The sequence below is a fragment of the Camelus dromedarius genome, chromosome 17, assembly GCF_036321535.1.
Source record: "Camelus dromedarius isolate mCamDro1 chromosome 17, mCamDro1.pat, whole genome shotgun sequence".
In the NCBI taxonomy this organism is placed as follows: Eukaryota; Metazoa; Chordata; class Mammalia; order Artiodactyla; family Camelidae; genus Camelus; species Camelus dromedarius.
Window position 1 is genome coordinate 3,403,842 of NC_087452.1, and position 20,198 is coordinate 3,424,039.

Here is a 20,198-nt window from a genome sequence, read left to right on the forward strand (position 1 = left end):
CCAGAGTATGTCTGCATTGTAATCACAACCACAAACAAACGCGTGCCCGTGAATGTGCAAGCTGTCAGAAGAGTGATCAGATGTTTCTGAGTTTGTTCATTAATATTCATTATTGAGTAGCAGGTGGAAAGGGTTTAAAAAGTGTTAGAGGTGAAACATTAAAATGGGTACAGTTCTATCCATTAACTTACTTCCTTTTGCATATTGAAAATCTTGGAAATAACATGTGATAAAAATTTTGTTCAAAACCCTGAAGACTACATGATGAAAAGTGGGTTTCTCTCCCTCCCCCAGACTCCTTCAGTCCCACTTCACAAAGGTAACCACCGTGAAGTTTCATATGGATCCTTCCAGAAATGTTTATGATTATACATAATGGAGGCGGTCACATCCTTTTTTAACCCATAAGATGACATAATTATGTTGAATCTTCTGTATGTTTCTTGCACTTAATTTATCTTCGATATCATTATTTCACATTAGTTCATACACAGAAATGTCACACTTGTGACGTCATTTACTTAACTCTTCCCTTTCTGCAAACAGAAAAGTTCACCCTCCAACTCCCACCGTGGTGTCTCCGTGAGCTGAGAACCGGAGTATTCCACGGGCGCAGACTTTGAGAACCACTGTTCTTACCCTCTGACGTCAGGCCATTCTGATCCTGGTGCAGTGTGGATCTGCCCCAGCCACGATGGCAATTTTTGCCCTAAGTGACAGCCTTTTTATTATTCAGCAGAGACCGCACCCTGAGCTCTGCAGCAGCCCCAGGGGGAATGTGCCCCCGGCTCCCGCCGCCCTTCCCCCTCCCCCCTTGCTCCGCCTCAGCAATAAGACCTGCTTCCCATGAGACGGTCTGCGGGATCGCGGCCCCCGAGCACCTGGCAGGAAGGGATCGCAGAGCGGGTTTCTCTCACGTGTTCTGTCCAGTCTGCCTTCCTCGCTCTGAGCTGCTCCAGCAGGTCAAGCGTGGGGAGAGCAGCCGTGTCTGGTGTCAGGGGTCCTGGGACCAGTGGGCGGGCAGGTTCCTTTCCTGGTACTTCTCAAAGCAGTCCAGCTGGCTGCAGCGTCCTCTCCCTGCACTGAAGTTAGCTGCCTTCAGGGCATTTGCAGAGAGATCTGAGTTCTAACCCTGTCTTCAGCCACGTTGGGCTTCAACCTTTGGTAGGTCCCTCCATTCCTCTGGGCCTCAGTTTCCCCATCAGTGACATGAGACAGTCAGATGAAATTATTTCAAAACCTGGCCTTCTTGCTCCAAAAGGGGAGTCAGTGTTTGTGGAGCCCTTACTGTGGGTCAGGCCCAGTACCTGACAGGTCTATCCTACATCATTTACCTCCAGTTTTACTGGAAAGACACGAGGCTTAGAGGCAGGAAGGAGCTTGCCTGACGTGGCCCGTCTAGTAGCTGGTGAAGCCCGGGTTGGAACCCGAGATTGGTGTTGCTCCAAGCCCAAGTTCTTAATCCCCAAGTAAAGCCTTTCCCACAGACAGCCACCACTACTGTTGATAGTAAGAGGCGTTAACAAATTCATTAGGCAGGAGATCATAGAACCTTGTAGGTAAACAGTATAGAAAAGATCCCTTTTTCTTTATTTTTTATTGAAGTGTAGTTGATTTACACTGTTGTGTTAGTTTCAGGTGTACAGCAAAGTGATTCAGTCATACATATACATGCACATATTCTTTTTCAGATTCTTTTCCATCCTGGGTTATCACAAGATATCGAATATAGTTCTCTGTGCTGTCCAGTAGGTCTTTGTTGTCTATCTGTTTCATAGTAGTGAGTGTCTGTTAAGAGGGATCCCATCTTAATTGTAAGAAAGAGGTAAGTTGAAAAGTGTAAGAATCGGTTTTAGAAAGAAGAAACGTTCCCCCGAGTATCTGTGGTTTTGTAACTTGAGGGCTTGGGGGCTGGGGGAGAGAACCAGGAATCTGCAGCCCCCCTGGGGCAGCACCCCTGCAAGCAGTTTTTGTTCCCGGTCCCGTCCATACCGTCAGTCCGGTCTCTCAAACACGGTGCTGTGTTGCTGCCTTCGAGGTGCTGGAGGTACCCTGAGTCCTCATCCAAGGCTCAGACTGCAAAGCGGTGTAGACACTCTGCCAGCCGGCTTGCAGTGCTCTCTCTGAGCCCTGCCCGCCCCCTGCTGCCCTGACGGCCCTGCTTCGCTCTGCCAGGTGGCCGCCTCCGGAGAGGGCTCCGCCATCAGTGGCTACCTCAGCCGGTGTAAGAAGGGCAAGCGGCACTGGAAGAAGCTCTGGTTCGTCATCAAAGGCAAAGTGCTCTACACCTACGTGGCCAGCGAGGTAGGGTGCCCCCGCTTTCTCCCCTCTGTCCCGTGGGGGCCCGCGGGTCACGCCCGTGCCCCAGAGCGTCCGCGTGGGGTGTGCACTGCGCCCCAGCCGTGGGCGGTGCGAGGCCTGCGTGTGGCCCCCGGCCAGTCACTACCAAGGGATGCCGCGCGCTGAGCGTTGCTGTGGATACACAGCCGCGCATCTGTTTCATGTGAAGGATTTGCCGTTTCCCTGTGGGGATAAGGTGGTTCAGCAGGCAGGCCTGGGCCCCGGCACGTTTGGGTGTCGCGGGCCCGGCATCTGGGAAAAGAAAGCTCCCTCTGCTCTCCACCTCAGTCGTTCCGACAAAACTCGGCAGCTTGGAGGAAACTACTGCACCTTTTTGTCTGTGCACTTTTCAGGGAACTATAGTGCCTCGTGGTAACTCTTCTACTAAGTAAAGCTTATGTTTATATATATTACAGAACATCTTACATTTATGTCTGCCAAAATACAGGGGAGAGGGCCTTGGCCAAGCGTGCTCCTGGAGCAGACGGGTGTGGGCTTGGTTGTACAGCAGGGGATGCTCCGGTCCTTCCCCGGGCTGAACCTGTGGGATAATGTGAGACATTCCTTGTCCAGGCCCCACCATCTGGTGGTCTCCACAGGCTAAACCCACTTTGAAGACAGGACTTAAATGCATCCTGCCCAGCTGCACAGAGTGGGTGCTTTACCCATGAGGACATGCGGTCAGCTCAGGGCTGGCCCTTCTCCCTTGACCACCGATGCCGGCGACCGGGCAGAAGGCACTTCCTTCTTCGGAGTGTAAAGCTTTTCTCTCGAGCTCCCTGTGGCTGTGACAGCTGCGGTCAGCCCCATCCCAGCAGGGGCACAGACCCAGAGGGGCCGCTGTGGGCCTGAGTGACCCAGGCGCTGTGTGAGCCGGGCCGTCCCCAAGGGGCCCTTCCACTCATGAGGCCACAGACAGGGCTCTCTGCGCCGAGGAGAGTGTTGATCTCCTCCTCAAACTGGCCCGTCTGCAGGCTGGGGCAGCGTCTCCCTCATGGTTGTCCCCCAGAGCCACCCACAGGGCCCTCTGAGAACTGGGGTCTGAGGGACCCTGAGGAGGCAGTGCCTGGACTTACTCACAGTCGTGCCTCTCGGTGCCTCATGTCTGAGGGTGTGTTGGGGTCTCCAGAAGGTGGGGCACCCCAGGCCGGCCTGACCACAGCCCCTTCCTCATGGGGGAGCCACTGTTGCACAGAACACACTTCAGAAAGAAGCTCTACCTTAGCTGGATGGACGAAGACTAGTGATAATTCACCAACCACCAGACAGAGTGGATCCTGTCTGAGAATGGAGAACCCAGTCTCCAAGCCCTGAGCAACAGTCATCGCAGAAGGGACAGTGTGGGCTGATTTTAAAAGACAGATTTAAGTATGCTTCCAAAGCCATTTCTTCAGAGAGAGGAACTTGTGCAGTTTCTCAGTAAGCCTTGCCAGTGGCGGGGCCAAGCTTTCCGATTCCATCAAAGAGAAAGATCTGTTAAAGTGGGTAGCCAGTGTTCACCGTCTACACTACCGTGAGCCCCGTCATGCACCCCGAAGCAGCCCAAAGCTCATGCACTTGCTGTTAGGTAACAATCGTAGGAGAGAGTGACTGTCAGAAATACATAGGAATCCTTTTTACTCTTTCTAATATTTTATTATTTAGTTAATATATTTGTTATTTTAAAACTTTTCAAACAAAAGGAAATGTTGAAACAGTTTTACAATGAACTGTTTTATACCATCAACTAGACTATCAATTAGCATTTTACTATACTTCCTTTATGGATCTATTGATTCATTCCCCCATCCACCTTACTTTTTGGTGCTTTTCAAAGTATCCTTCCCCCTAGAGTTCAGTATTTGTGTATCTTTTTTTTTTTTCCTTTGAGGTACAATTTATATATCACAAAGTACACAGATCCTAAAGGTACTGTTCATTAAGTTTTGACTAAGGCGTACACCTGTAATTCCCGCCTCACCCTTTTCCCCAGAGGCGACACACTGTTTTGATTTTTTTACACCGTATATTAGTTTTGTCTCCTTTAGATCTTCACACGAATAGAATCGTGTGACTTCTTCCACACATTGTGATGTTTTTGAGATTTATTCGTATTGTTGCATACAGCAATAGGCCATTCCTTTTTATGGCTGAGTAGTATTCCATCTTGAATTGTTGACCCTATAGATCAATTTGCAAGAATTGGCATCTAAGCAATGTTGAATCTTCCAATCCATGAACTTGGGACAGATCTTCATTTATTCAGTTATTTAAATTCTTCTTCAATGTTTTGTAGTTTTCAGTGTAATGGTCTTACACTTCTGTTCTTCCATTTCTGTTAGCTTTATGCTAAAGTATTTTATTTTTGGATGCAATTTTGAATGGAGTTTATTTTCTAGTTATTTCCTGCTGATATATAAGTATTAAAAAAAAAACTGATTATCCTGTGAGCTCACTGAACTTATTGTTAGTTCTAGCAGTTGCTTTGTAATCGAATATGTCCTTTGTGAGCACCGATAGTTTTACTTCTTTTCTGATCTTTATGTGTTCTATTTATTTTTCTTGCCTTAATGCAATGGCTAGGACCTCCAGTACAATGTTGAATTGAATTGGTCAGAGAGCACTGTCTTGCTTTGTTTCAGTCTTAGGGGGAAAGCATTCAGTATTTCACTGTTGAGTATGATGTTAGTGGTAGGTATTTTATAGATGCCTTTTGTCAGATTAAGGAAGTTCCCTTCTGTCCCTAGTTTGCTGGGAGTTTTTTTGTCATGAATGGTTGTTGAATTCTGTCAAGTGCTTTTTCTGATTTAGCAGTCTTTGAAAATTGATTCCCTTTAAACTGAACTCTTCTCCCCTTCCTCCTCCTCCCGCAACCATTCTAATATGCTTAACTCATTATATCTCTCTGTGTTTGTGTGATTTTATAAAGTTGTATTCTTTAGGAATGTGGATTTTTACATAAATGTATGTATGTATAAAAATATCTCTATCGCTATATGAAAAGCTCTTTCTTTTGCCACTTAGCACTGTGATGGTAAGATCCATCTGTGCCTCTGGGTATGTGTCACTGAACTGTCAGCAGCCTTATAGCGCAGGCACCCTGAGTGGTCCCTGTGGAGGCGCTGTGAGCAAGGCCTCACAGTATGAGGTTGGGGAGTGAATACAGGCTTCCTTAACTGGAGTAACTCTAGAGATCCAACTGAGTCACTGACTGATCGAGTCAGTAGGAAGAAAGTGGGGTTAGGAGGTGGTCATGGGTCCAAATGCTGGCTCTGCCCCTTGCTCGCTGTGTGATGTTGGGGGTCCTTTACCTTTCTTTGAGCCTCAGTTCCTTCCTCGAATGGGAGTGGCACCTTCTATGATTGTTGTGAACATTAAACAAGGTAATATGAAGGTGAAAATGCCTGGGCCCTAAATGCTGTCACGGACTGTTCAGTTTCTTCCCTCCTCGTGACTGGTCCCGGTGGGAAGCGGGGGCGAAGGGTACTCATGTGGTTATTCCATGTTGCCAGAGCACGCGCCACGCAGAAGGGCTCGTCAGGCACGTGAACGTGGAGGGCGGCACCGGTGACCGCTGAGCCGCGCCCTGGAGGGAGTGCCGCGTTTAACGTCAGTTTCCCTCTGTCCCTCTGCAGGACACAGTGGCCATGGAGAGCATGCCCCTGCTAGGCTTCACCATCGCTCCAGAGAAGGAGGAGGGCGGCAGTGAAGTAGGACCTGTATTTCACCTTTACCACAAGAAAACCCTATTTTATAGCTTCAAAGCAGAGGATTCCAATTCTGCTCAGAGGTACCAGAATTAGTGCTGCGTCTCCTTGCCTCCCTCTCAGAGGAACCGAGCCGTTAACCCTGGGCTTTGGCTTCTGTCTTCTCCAGCTGTCCTGTTCCACCAGGTCCCCTGGGTAGCAGCAGAACAGGTTCACGTCCACAGGCAGACCTCGGATATACCACGGGTTGGGTTTCAGACCACCCAGGAAAGCGAATATTCCAATACAGCGAGGCACAAACTGCATATAAAAGTTTTGTTTACCCTACACGGTATTAACTGTGCAATAGCGGTATGTCTAAAACAACAATGTGCAGACCTTAACTTGAAAATGGTTTTTTGCTAAAAAAAAAAAAAAAAAAGCTAACCATCATCTGAGCCTTTAGCAAGTGGTAATCTTCTTGCAGTAGTAACATCCAAGATCACTGATCCCAGATCACCATAACAAGTGTAGTGACAATGGAGAAGTTGGAAATATTGTGAGAATTGCCAGAATGTGCTGCAGAGACACAAAGTGGGTTAATAATGTCGGGAAAAAGGTGCTGATAGACTTGCCTTCGATTTGTAGAAAATGCAGCATCTCTGAGCACAGCAAAGCAAGCACAGTAAAACGAGGTCTGCCTGGGTTATGACTCTGGCATGCAGGCGTGCGTTGATTCCGCAACCTTTGTACTACACTCCAGGCCCTTAGCTAAGTGCCAGGGAAACAAATACAAACAGGACCTGGTCGCTGACTTCAGGCTAATAGTAGCGTCATCTAGTCACTCATGGGTTCCACGCCCAGAGTTCCAGGCAGAGCCACCACACCAAGCGTTCCCTCTCCTCTGTGTTGCAGGTGGATCGAGGCCATGGAAGGTGCGAGTGTGTTATAGCAGTTACCAAGCACATGGACTCAGAATACACGCCTAGGTTGATACGTGGACCTTTCCAGAAGCCGATCCGTGTCTCCGCCCGTCCGGACACACAGCTGGCTTCAGCACGGGACCTGACCTTTTCCGCTGACCCCCGTTACACCTTCACAAGTGGAACCCCTAAGGGATATTTATGGACCTTCCCGTCTTCGTGTTTTCCACCCCACCCCTCCACCCCCACCAGCCCTCCCAGCATAAACCGTTTCCATTTCCGGTAGAGTTAAAATTTAGTAACATGAAGACGTGGAAACTAATGGGAAAGTACATTTTAGAAGTGCAGGCTTTTTAGTAGAAACGAGCTGTTACAACTTTTGCTCCTGGAAAACACTGTCGCCTTTCATCTCATTGACGTCAGTGCCTCAGGTGGAACGGGAAACAGCCGGTAAAATGACAGCTACTCTCATCGAAAGCACTTTATTGTTTTACTGAGCAGCAGCCTCCAGTCTTCTGTTTTCCAAGTGATTTACTTAAGTTGATAGTAGTGGAGTCCTGTGGACTAATTTGCCACCAGTACTCAGCAAAGGCGTCCAGCCGTTGGTTTGTGCGAGCCCGGCTGTGGCCAGGAGTGTCCTTCCTGCGGAGCGGGGGCCCCGCTGCACCGGAGCGGGAGGGAGGGCTCTCCTCCCAGAGACCACCGACCTGCGGGCTGACGTGACTTCAAAAGAGGAACCCCCTCCTCCCCACTGCGGTCCCAACACCACGCCCGTGCTGGAAACTCTCGGCTGCTGGCCCCTCCGGCCCCCGGCCCTGGAGGTCGCTGCAAACCCTCCGAAGAGACAGGGTCTGCTTTAATTTATTGTGTGCCTTCCTGAGTTCACCCCACACGAGCCGACAGCATGATGTGTATGAGAACTGTTCTTGTTATCCACATGGTTATCCTCCTGCTGTGTTAACGAAGCCTTGAAAGAGATACAAGGAGAGAAAACAGAATACGATCAGAGGTGGATGCGTGGTCTTGGCCGGTGGCTCTGGACACAGCGAGGGAGCAGGGAAGTAGTGGCTTACGGATGCTCTCCTCCCACCGATGACTGCTACTCGCGATGCTGGACATGTTTTTACGTAAAGCAGAGTGGTGGGGGGACCCTTTGTTACTCTCATCAAAATAAAAAAGCAGTCGTATCATTTTCTGATGTCCTGTCCCCTAAAAAAAACACATTTGTTGACAGGCCTCTTGTAAAAAGCACCATCCAGGAGTTACTTACATTAAATTTTTTTCAGGGGAATTTTTTTATTCTAGTTTACAGTTCTTCTTTAAAGCAGTTTGAGTAAACATTTAATTAATGATTCAAGCTAAGTGATTAGACAGGGCCTCTTGTTAATTTTTGAGGACTTGATTCCAGCAGAATCATTTTCATCGTCGGACATATTTGAATGGAGCCTTTAAAAAGCGCAGCAAGACTCCAGCGCAGGCGGTGTGCGCTTCCCCAGCCTGCTCTGTGCCCCCGCCCTTTGTCGATTTCTGAGCTCCTGGCAGAATTGTGTCTGAAAGTCATCTGAAGGCCTCTTTTACTGTATAAATCCTGTTTCTGGTACTCTGTAAAGAAGAGGTCATGGCAGGTGTGGGTATAGCTGAGTGGTAGAGCACTTGCTTAGAACGAGGTCCTGGGTTCAATCCCCAGTACCCTCTACTTAGAAAAAGAAAAAAGATAATATGGCTTTTATTCCTCAGTGAATAGTTACTCTAATCACATCACCTGGTTTATCAATAAAACATACTGGATGGGTTTTATAAAAGGAAGCAGCTACCAAGATCCTCCACAGCTGGTATGTGGCCGGCAGGGAACTGCCTGGCTCCCTGGGCATGGTTTGCACCCATCCTTCCCATGGTTCTTTGCCTACTCGCTTCAGCCAATTTCTACTGGCCGGCATTGCTCGTTGTTCCTCCCCTGCCCTTCTCTTTGTCCAGCCCATTTCACAGGTTCATGTCACCCATCTGTCCACGGGGCCAGCCCAGAGAAGCTCGGATGAGACTGCCCACCTGGCCTGAGGTGCTCCTTCCCACTGGGCCTGGAGGCCGGACAAGTGGCTACCCGAGGCCCCTCGACAGCCTTTGCTCCCTGCTCCCCGGGCACAGGGCAGCCCTTCCACTGCACATCCCCAGCAATGGCTGTGTTTCCAGGGAGGAAGCGATGCTGTGCCAGGCTGTGCTGTGGCTCAGAAACCAGAACTCTGTCCAGTAGCTCTGAGCCCTGGTGCCTTCACCTGCCTGTCATGCAGAGAACAATCCAGCTTCTCAAAGAGTTCAGGGGGCACCGCGCACCGCGGGTGGCTGTAGACGTGCACGGAAGGCCATCAGCCCTGGAAGCAGGTAGCACCTACTTTACATCGTGTTGGCAGGCTGAATGTGTGTCTGCAGTCTGGACTGGTCCTAGGAAGTAGTGAGAACTCTGTCTGTTATCACTAACACGGAGCACACCAGGGGACAGTAGAGTTCGGGGACACTGATGGAATTCTTGGGTCCTAATCATAATTCTGCATTTCAGGCTGACAGACTCACTGACCACTTGCTCTCCCTCGGATGCGGCCTAGGCAGGTGAGGGGCTGTCACCCAGGTGGCATTTGGGCGTGCACCAGTGAGCTGGTGCTGGGGACCCTGGTGGCCCTGCTGCAGCCACAGAAGCGAGTCAGAGTCCTTTCTCCATCTGGTCCAGCCTCTCACTTGACTGGCAGAGGCCCTAAATGGGGACTCAGGCCCCCCGGGCTGGGAGTGGTGGGAGCAGATTGAAGCCCCAGTTTCCTTCTGCAACCAAGCGAAGTCAGTGACATCCTGGAATATTCTCTGGTTAGTGGATTCAGCCTGTGATACGCGGCTTCTATGATCAGGGAAACTCCTGAGCTTCCATGTATTAATGGTCAGGCAAGAGGACAACTGTGTCCACACTAAGATGTCTATTTTCAACAGCACTGGCTTAAACAGGAAATCAGCTCAGTAAGTGGAGGTGGGAAAGCAGGGCAGGCTCAGGCTTAAACAGTGTCCCCCACGCTCCAAGCTCTTTGGGTTTCTCTGACCTGCTGTCCATCGTCAGCTTGATTCCAGGGCTGGTTCCCAAGAAGCTGGCTGGTGACTGCCCCCCAGGGCTGGGGCTGCCCTCCGGCCTGTTCATAGGCCCCAAGGAGGGAGGGCTCAGCTCCCCGTAACCTTGTCTTAGCAGCCCCCAGCAGGCGCCCCACGGCTCCAAGACCGCACTTACTCTAGTCACTGCGAGGGCACTGCCCCGGCGGGCACAGACAGGCAGCTGGGGGCGAGGGCGCTGCTGGGGGCTCTCCCGCTGTCCGCCCCGGACCACGTCTTCTGGAGGGAAGACTAGTGGATTGGTGTGGTGCAAGGCCTGTGCCTTGCCATGGGTTTGGGGGACGTTCCGTGGTAGAGTAATGGCCATCACTCGGCCATCTATTATACATGTTTGCTAAATATTAGCGTCAGTGGGACTGAGGAGGCAGGTTTGATGTTACTGATCTTTTATGTCCCTAGTCAACCACCGCTGTGAAATCGGCAGCCGAGCAGCACCGACCTCTCGCTGGCTCCTGGAAGACCTCTGTGTGATTCTCAGCTGGCGTCTTGGCAAGAAGTGCTCTAAGCGTCCTAACCCTGCCCCTTCCTTTAATTCTCCCAAGGACCTGTTGAGGTGAGTTCTTCTCCTCATTATTATTATTATTATTATTATCATTCCTGTTTCGCAGATGAGGAACGTGGGGAGTGGAAGCGTTCGGTCACTTGCCCAGCGTCACACACTCGCAACGGGCAGACCCACGCTGTGACTTCTCCGCCGTAGCACCTCCCTTGAATGCATGTGAGCTGATACAATGGGCCATTTTCTGATCCTTGCAATGTGAATTCCCTCCTAAAATCGACAGAAATCTGACTGCAGAGGACCAGTCAGTAGGACGTCTTCCTCCAAAGCCATAACACAGTGTTGAGTCAGCCTGAATCTTGTGTTTCTTTATCCAAACAGAATCCTTAGATGTTATCATGAAACATACAGTCCATGCATATAACCCAACATTATTTCAGTATACTGATTGCAACAGTGAATACCGTTCTATTTTTCTGCAATCATATGCACAAGATTTACCTCAATGGAAGATGGGGATCTGGAGATTTAAAACCTGAAGTACACATGTTTAAAAAAAAAGTTAACATTTTACACTTCTAGTGTATTCCATAATTGACATGTTAGGTTGAACACTCAAGTGTGAGGGATTAAGGTAAGTGACTTTGGGGGTTCAGCTCACTTTTCTCACTTACATAATGGAACAGATTAGAATTCCTAAGATGGATTTGTAAATAATAATAACCTAAAAATAGATCAATTACTTGCTATTCTCAAACCCTTTAAGAACGTACGTTGTGTGGTGCGAAGTTCAGCCTGAAAGCTGTAGTCAGCACGTGCTCTGTGAGAGCTGCCAGGAAGTCTTGTCTGGGGAAGGAAGCCATCCGACCCTCGCCACACCAGCCCCGAGGGGAGGAGGGCAGGTGTTCACAGAACACCTCTTTGTCCTGGGGGGTCGCACCCCCCACGGAGGGGGCTATTTCCAGAAGTGAAATCGGGCCGGGGCAAGTGCGGCGTGGCCCGGAGCCTGTGGTCGTGTGAAGCCAGGGCAGTGTGTCTAGGGTGACAGACCACAAATGTGCAGCTTGCTGCAGCCAGAACCTGGCACTTTTCCAAGGCTGCCCCCCACCCCAGGCGGGGCGTGGAGAGGAGCTGCAGAGGGACGGCTGGCCCTGCGGACTGCTGTGTGGGCTCAGACCCGTCTGTGGCCTGAGACAGCCACCCGAGGTCGAGCTGAGCACCCCCATGCATGCATGGCCCTGGGCTCCTCCTGTGGCCCACGCATCCCCTCTCTAGGCCTGGGGAGGGGCCCCAGTGTCCACAATGGCCTCGGGAGGCTGTGGACGGGCAGAGTGGGGATCTGGGGTTGGGAGGGTCTGGGAAGCTTTCAAAGAGGAAGGGTGGTTCAGCTGCATCTTAAATAAGAGTAAAAACTCCACTCAGTCACGGGCAGTGTCCTCGGCTTGTGGCCAGACTTGGCATCTGGTGCCAGTTTACAGGGTCTGTCTGCAGCGTATAGTCAGACCCTCAGCTGGAGGAAACGAGACCCAAGAGTGTCTGAACTGTTTTAGGCACCAGTGCTGTCACTGGTTTCATCAGACAGGATTGCAAGTCACCTTTTGGAACTTGACACGTGCCAAACATTCTCAGGAGAACTACACGGCCAAGGTGGTGAACACTGAGGGGAAGCCAGCCTAACTGCGCCAGATTTGAGACTGCAGCGGCAATGCCCAGCAGGACAACATCCCCTTCCACAGAGCTCTCCTCTGGAGAAGCTTGACGACCCTGTGGCCACCCTCATCACACCCTCGTGGGCGCGGAGCGATCTGCAGACCAGTTCTCTGCCTGGTCTCGGGCTTTTCCTTGTACAGAGAGTTGATGATGTCTTTTGGGAAAGGGTGTTCTGTGTTGACAGAGCAGAACGACAGCAGGCCTCTTCTCCACTTGGATCATCTTCCAAGGGTTCCGTTACAATAAAGCCAATGTAGAGAGTGGGGGAGAGGCTTGCACAAGAGAAAATCTGTATTAAGAAAGTGTGGAAGGAAGGAGAAAAGAAAAAAGGAAGAAAGCACCATAATGAGGTTTTTTTATCCTTTTTTCAAACTCTGGGAGTGAGTCATGAAATCTACACAATGGGTCACGACCAGGACCCCACCCCTGCCCCACACACCAAAGAGCAGAGCAGAGGGCGGCAGAACATTCCGTCATCCTGAAGGACCATTTCATGACCTTTTTGTTTCAATCATACCTGATTGTTGATGTAAAATGTTTATACCGACAGATTATGGGAAGAAAATTTTAATCACTAGCTTAAGACTATCAGATAAGGGAAAAAAATAAAGAGCACAAAGTTGCAGTTAGACACAATGAGCCAAAATGGAAGACTTTTAAAGTCACACATTCAAATGTAATGACGTTTCCAGTTTTATTTTTTGAATGCTTCAGAATATTACAAAAGGGAAAAGTGTGTAAAATTCGTGGCAAAGCAACACAAATTCTTTTCATCAGGAAATGGATACTGTAGCCATTAAGGGAAAAACCCTGTTATTAGTGTGTAAATTATAAATGATAAAATTTTCCAGGAGCTAAGAGTCACCAACGTTATAGAACTTTTAAAATATAACGAGTTTCCTGCCAGCAGCGTTTCCGTAGTGACTCTGGTTTCTGGAACGATTCCCCCCTCAGGTGCGAACTGCCCTGACCTCAAGGTCTCCAAGTCGGGCCCTCTCCTTCAGGGTGGAATTCACATTCCTTCCAAAGGAGGGCTGGGAGGGGGCTGTTCACTGACAGCTGCACCAAGTCTGTCTCGGGGCAAGTGTGGGCAGCAAGCACCTGCTCCAGGGAACGACACGTGCACAGGAGAGCAGGATGTCAAAGGACTGTCACCCCCAGTCAGGCCGCGGCCCTTCAGATCCAGCAGCCGGGGCTTAACCCTGCCGCGTGGGGTCCGCGAGGATCAGGGACCTCTGACCGCTCCGGTACTCGGCTGTGCCCAAGCCCCAGGCCCGGCTACTCCAGCGAGTGTAATTGTGAAGGTTGTTACAAGCACAGAATTAGGCAGCTCTTTAAAAATAGCAGCTGCAGGACCACTCATTGTGACCCTGAATCTGACTCTATGGGGCAGGGTGAAAAGTGACCAGCAATTGGTTCTCGCTGTGACCATTTGACTAACTTCTCTTAAATCTCAACCTCTCACCTACTCCACAAAGACCCTCCATTTTTACAATCATGATATCGCTGTCTCATTCTATGAATCCATTCCTCACAACACAGGCTCAAAAACACATGCCCTCCTGACAAAAAGAAGCCTGCTAAGTAACATTTTTAAAAAATGCTTTTCTTTTCCCCAGATACATCCCTTGGCATTGTTAAGCTTCCCTTGTGAAAAAATTTAAGTCTTTTTCCTCTTTGTTCAGGAAAACTATAGGGATAAAACCTCTCATCAAAGATGCAACAGTATAGTGTTTCTGGACAATTCTTTGGGGGAAGAATCACAATAGATAGAACATTTGCTGAATAGCATATTTTAAGTTTTTAGGTAAATTTAACATAGTGCATTAGACATTCAAAGTTTCAAACATGATTTAAGGTGTTCCATTCAGGGCTGAAGTCAAGAGTTCTGAGCTTTGAGGTCCAGCAGCCTCTGTGGTCCTTCCTTCCACGCTCACCACCCTGGTAGGTGGCACAGCCTCAGCCGATGCGGAGCCAACAGACTCGGGAGTTGGGTCTCTGGTCCAAAGGCCCACAGTCAATAATGGCGAATCTGGGCTGTGGGGAGACACCCAGGCTGCCCGCCCTCTGCCGGTGCCAGCCTCCTCGACGAAAACATTATGAACTTCCAGTTGCTGTGGAAACTGACTCTGCTGAATGAAACTGATACCCGGTGACTGGTAAGTATTGACTTTCCTAACCCAGAGAAGTGCTGCCGATTTACCTAAATCATACCCGAAACATCTATGAACAAATCGAATTTCATGTTGAAACCTGGGGCCTCAAGAAACACGCATTTCTTTCCAGGATTGATTAGCTGGAGAGCATAGTTAGTATGATGACGTTGTGTTTCTTGGTGCTAGAAACTTTGAGCCGAGTCCGTGGGGATGGAGGGGGGCGGGTGAGAGGCTGACTGTCTGTGTGAGCCGGCGGGGCTGCTGAGGGGCCGCAGCCCTGGCGCCCAGGCGCTGTTTACTCAGGGACACCAGGCGGCACTGAGCACGGGACACGTGGCTGTTTACCCTCGGGAGCTCACATCTGAGACGGCGCCCTAACTCCATGGTAGGAGTGAGGGGGAGCGCGGGAGTCGGGGGAGGCCGGATGACAGCCCTGAGGTATGTTAGGGAAGAGCTCCTGGGGGTGACTTCAGAGTTGGGGGTTGCCTTACGGGGAAAGCAGTCGGAGAGGCCCCTGGAGGCAGCGAGTAGAACGAGTCGGGTGTGTGGGAGGAGGATGTGGTGTTCAGGGAACGGGGCAGTCCAGAAGGGCCGGGCCGCGGGAGGAAGTCATGGAAGCACACGGGACAGGAAGGGCAGCTTGGAGCCAGGTCACTCAGGCCCACTGCACTTAGTTACGAGGAGACTGTGGGAGCCTTCAGATGCCTTAAAGCAGGTAGGTGACCAGAACAGTTCCAAGTTTTAGAAAGACCATGCTGGTCTTCCATTTAAAGACAAACTGAACACCCGTGAGGTTGAGTCTATTCTGTCAAAGTCGGCCACCACCATAGACCCCCCTCCTGCATTTCTTCTTACAGTGTGACTTCAACACTCTTTCTGTGGAGTGGTGAAGTGTGTACCCCTCCCCTTGAGCCTGGCCAGCAGCAGAGGAAGTGACCCTGTGTATGATGTTACTTTGTTCTCTTGTGACACGTGCTCTGGGAAAGCAGCATGTGCTGTGAGGAAGCCCAGGCCACACGGAGGCCATGGGTCAGTGTTCACGCTGCCAATCAGCATCGACCACTAGACGTACAAGGAAGCCTTCCAGATGGTCCAGCCCCAGCCACTATCTGACTGCAGCCACGAAACTCTGAGAGAGGACCTCCTATCTGAGCCCCCAGAAGTACAAGGTAATAATCAGTGATTGTGGTTTTCAGGACATTGGGTTTGGATGTGCTTAGTCATGCAGTTATAGAAAACCAGGAAACATGCATTTTTTGGCTCCCTGCCAAAACCCACTAACAGGCCGGTGACTACCTGCAGAGGTATGATGTAAAGGACAGCAAATGCAAGAGGCACAGGGTACGGGAATGGTCAGCTCCTCTCTGGAAGGTCTGACACTCATGGACAGTGGCAGCTCACTTGGCAGAGGAGAAAGCTAACGCCACAGTGCCCCCCAGGGACAGGTGCTGGGGGACACACCGGCCCCTGCCTCTGGAAGGCTCTGGAACAGGAGGTACAGGGTCTGGGAAGGCTGGGGTGGGGGACTAGTGGCAGCACAGTTCAGAGTCTCTGTAAGGAGTCCTAAGACCCTCACCCTCTGACCCTATACAGACAAGTGACTGCCCTGCCCTGGCAGGAGACAGGAAGTTTCTTCTCTGGAAAAAATAAGAACTGGAGGAGGAACAGGCCCCCACCCCCAACACACACACTTTGGATTCAGCTTCTAAACAGGGGCCTTGTGTCCTGCCTGCCAAGTTCCCTCTCCTTGACAGTTGACAATGTATGCTCAATAGAAGGAATCAAAATTCTCACCGAGTGCAAGTGATTCCACTACCGCTGAATGATGTTCTAACCTGAAAGGGGCTGAGAAGACCCACTGTGAAGGACTTTCAGCGGCCCTGGCTCAGGCCTTGGATTTTATCTCACTAGCAAAGGTCCCTAACTGGTTCTGAGGCCCAGAACCATGCTGAGGAGATGCTGCTTGGCCTGCAGTTTAAAAGCCACTTGCAAACTGCCAACATTTTAAAGTTAAGAGAGTTCATTTACAAATCTGGACTTCCGGGTTCTCTTGAGAAATCTGAGATACGTCATCTCTGAGCTACGTTCCAGGTGCTGATGAGGGGCTACCCCTTTAAGTGGGTAGCGAGCACTCCAGGTGTCACTACCACCGTTTAACATGCTAATGGTGTTTACAGACCTCCTTTAGATTATCCGCCAGACTCCTACCACAGCCCCCACTTTAGGCCTTTGAGTTTCCACTTTAGCCCTAAGCAATGCAGAACCATTAAAGAACTTTATAAACAGAAGAGGGCGAGGCCATTTAAGAACTTATAAACAGAGGAGGGCGAGGAGTGGTTGATCGCTCAGGCAGCAGCGGGAAGAAAGGAAGGATGAAGCAATGGATGGGGAGGGCGGCCAGTTGAAGCTGGTTAGGAAGGTTAGGAAGCCCAGCAGTGAGACAGGTAAGGCCTAAACTAGGGACCAGAGCAGGAGGGGCCTAACGTGCGGGCAGAACGAGGAGGGTTGGGTGGTGTTTAGACCCTCAGTCCTGACAGTGTACCCTAACCTCCTGGAAGGCAAGCCGCCTCAGGCATCATACCCTCCCCGCAAGGTGCAGGTCAGGAGCCAAAGCAAAGCACAGAAGAGAAAGGCTTTTCCAAGGAACCTCTGGCTTCGAGGTCATTTCCTGGCCTGTAGTGAACAGGCTGTGGGGTTGAAATAACCCCTTCTTTAAGAAACTCAAGGAATGCTACTGAGTTTTTACTTTGTGAGGGAAAGGCTGGCAGTCCCCAGTAGTTTAGCTCTTTGGGAGGTGCTGGCCTCAAAATTGACAGTCCCTTTTCAGGCAACATTAAAAAAAAATCCTCCTGAGCATATTCTAAAACAGGGGACCAAGGGCAGGTGCATTTTTCTGAGAAGATCATCTGATTTTCCATCATGTTTCCAAGATACTTGAGCCAAATACAACTTTTCAAGGCACAGGAAGCCCCAGGTCAGAAACCAAAGGGTCACGGCTCTCAGTAAGAGCCATTCTGGAGGGGCTCTGGACCCACTCGGGCAGCGTTCCTGTGTTCCAGAGCCACCCATTCACCGCAGGGTCGGTCACTCTCTCCTCCTGGGAAGAACAAGGACCATTTACATAGAAGTTGAGACTTCTCCAAGTAGCCTTCTACTGTGACAACCATGGAGGTGGGTAGAGAGGGTTTTCATCCTTTCAAAGTCCTCAAGGACAGAAGAAATAAGCAGAAAGAACTATTAATAAAATAAACATTCCACCACATGCTAGCCATGTGACTTTGGAAAAGGCATCCTGTTTAAGGCCTCAGCCCCATAGTTGTTAAAAAAAAAGATACTACCATCTACTTCACAAGGTTGTTATGAAGATTAAACAGGATAATGGTTAACGTGCAATTTGGTGTTCAGTGATTACATCTGCTTAGATTCCATTCTTTTTAAAAAAGGCTAATAACAGTAATATGAGGTTTAAAAGTTTATTTTATAAACGTCATAATTACACAAATAACAAGTTTCACAAAATCATTACTGTGTATAGTAATAAAGCATAAGCTATTACAGAAAAATTGATAAAGATGTACATAAGTACATATGAAGGTAACTGTCTTCCCGTCTATGAAAATAAAAAGGAAAACCATTACTTATGCTATCACATAATCAAAACTTGATTCCCATTGACTCAACATTTATCATTTAAATGCAATTTTAAAATAAGCTTGGACAGCAAAAATCATTTACTCTGTTAGGTACAAAATGAAACTCATGATATCGTTCCTGCTCTCAGTTAATGATTGCAGAACAGACTGGTTAAGTGTTTTGGGAAAAAAGCCCTGCCCGAGGACCACAGAAGGCAGAGGTCTCACAAACACTGTGCAAGAAGCCAGAAGCCCCAGGCTCACATCACAGCTCCAGGAAGTCACCAAACCTTGTCTTTACCAAGTTCATCTATAAAAACGGGATAATGAGATGAACATCGTTCATCATCCACTGTTGCTGGGAAGTGCATTCATCCAGTAGATGCCCACTTTGTATCCACCCTGTATAAGGCACTGCCTTGAGGGCTGAGCAAGAGAGAGGAGGCACCTCTGGATACAAGGCTCAGACTGGGTAGGTGCTGAGATGATGCACACACTAGACACGTCATTCCTGCCGAGCCCTGTCTCTTTGAAGGAGTCATCTTCAGGCATAGTCAAAAAATTAAAAAGAAAAAAATCTTTTAAATTGCATTCAAAAGGTTAAACAGAAAGTGTCTTTTTTTTTTTTTTTTTTTTGCTGTGCATTTTTGGAGTTAGATCAGTGATTTAGGCCTGTAGAATGCATCAGAATGATCTGTGATGCTCGGTAGAAGTGCTGATGCCAGGCCACACCCAGAGCTTAGTTTCATAACCAACAGGGCCTGGCAGTTCTGAAATGCACCCCAATCAAAAACACTGTATTTTAAAGGCTGATAAAACACTCTTAATGCAAATGTGGATACTTCATATTAATAGTCAAAAAAAGTATAGCTATAAAAATACATGTATGTTTTTACACAATGTGTATTTTTTAAATTATAAAATCCATCAAGTGTTCCAAAGTCACTAAGAGTTCTCACTAAAAAACTTCTGTGGAAAACACAATGGACCAAAAAATGGGACTATGGCAATGCTGAACTCAGCTTGCAGGAGGCTGTTACCTGCTGATACTACAGTCTGTGTGATTGTACGTGCTTCTGTTTTCAGGGGAAGAAAAGTGCTCAAGCACATCAAGATTATGAATGCTTGCTACTACTTTTAATATTAATATTAAACAACTAAACTTTAACCGGAAATTTACTGAATACTATTACAAATAGAACAAACCACTATGGCCTCGTTTACAACATACCCTTTAAGGTCAAAAGGACAAGATCAGAGTCCTGGCTTCCTTTTCTGCACCTGTAGCACTGGGAAGCTCACTTCACTTACCTGGCCTCAGTTCCTGCACCTCAGTAAAATGAAATAGCAGCGCCTTGTTCACAGAGCTGCTGAGTATTAAATGGAGAAAATTAAGAAAACTATGAGCCATCATAGAAACAATTATTGTTTATTATTCATTTCAAAATCTGGTACAATTGCAATGTGTTTGCAAAAAACCTCACTGATGTGTGTAAAGCTGTATCTAGAAGGATTACATATTAAAAACTTAAGTTTTTGAAAAGGAGTACACATTGAAAAAGCAGTCCATGTTTACAAGGTTTTACCATCAAAATACAGGGTTATCTGAGGCACATCACTTGACCTTTCTGGTTCTCACCCATTTCTTTTTAAAAATCTTTCTGACAGAAAACGATTTGACTGTATCATCTCTTGAGACCTCTTCCAGCTTCAAGACCTGTGGTTCACCATGACGTTATAAATTTCTCTCGTTTCCCCACTTACTTCCTTGCAAGGTGAGAACAAGGGAGAAAGGAAAAGGAACGTACTTAAAGCGTTTCCTAGCAAATAGAAAAATCACAAGATTATGGACAAAATACTCAAAGTTGGTGTCACCCTTATAAAAGCCCAAATGGGTACTGTTTAAGAGAAAAGATTAACCCATCCATCTTGGGAGTCAGTATTTATTCATAATAAACAAGCAAAAGTGCAGGAAAAATCAATCAGCAGGGGATCTCCGCCCACAAAGCACAGTGATCAAGGGGCCTAGCCTAAGCACTTAAGGGCAGGTAGGATAAAACAGCGGTCAGCACCTTCCAAAGCAAGTCAAACCATAAATTAAAAGACAAGTATCTAATGCAAACCTACAACCG

At 48.6% G+C, this 20,198-nt stretch overlaps 1 protein-coding gene across 1 annotated transcript in view; it reads left to right on the top strand.

The window, feature by feature from the left end:
* Nucleotides 1-8,118, top strand: part of FGD5 (FYVE, RhoGEF and PH domain containing 5) — a 104,301-nt gene extending 96,183 nt beyond the window's left edge. Inside the window, exons 19-21 of the mRNA XM_031470965.2 lie at nucleotides 2,176-2,304; nucleotides 5,955-6,109; nucleotides 6,921-8,118. Coding sequence (XP_031326825.2) covers nucleotides 2,176-2,304; nucleotides 5,955-6,109; nucleotides 6,921-6,957 — 321 coding nt within the window. The 3' untranslated portion in view covers nucleotides 6,958-8,118. The remainder of the gene's footprint in view (nucleotides 1-2,175; nucleotides 2,305-5,954; nucleotides 6,110-6,920) is intronic.
* Nucleotides 8,119-20,198: the final 12,080 nt, after the last annotated feature.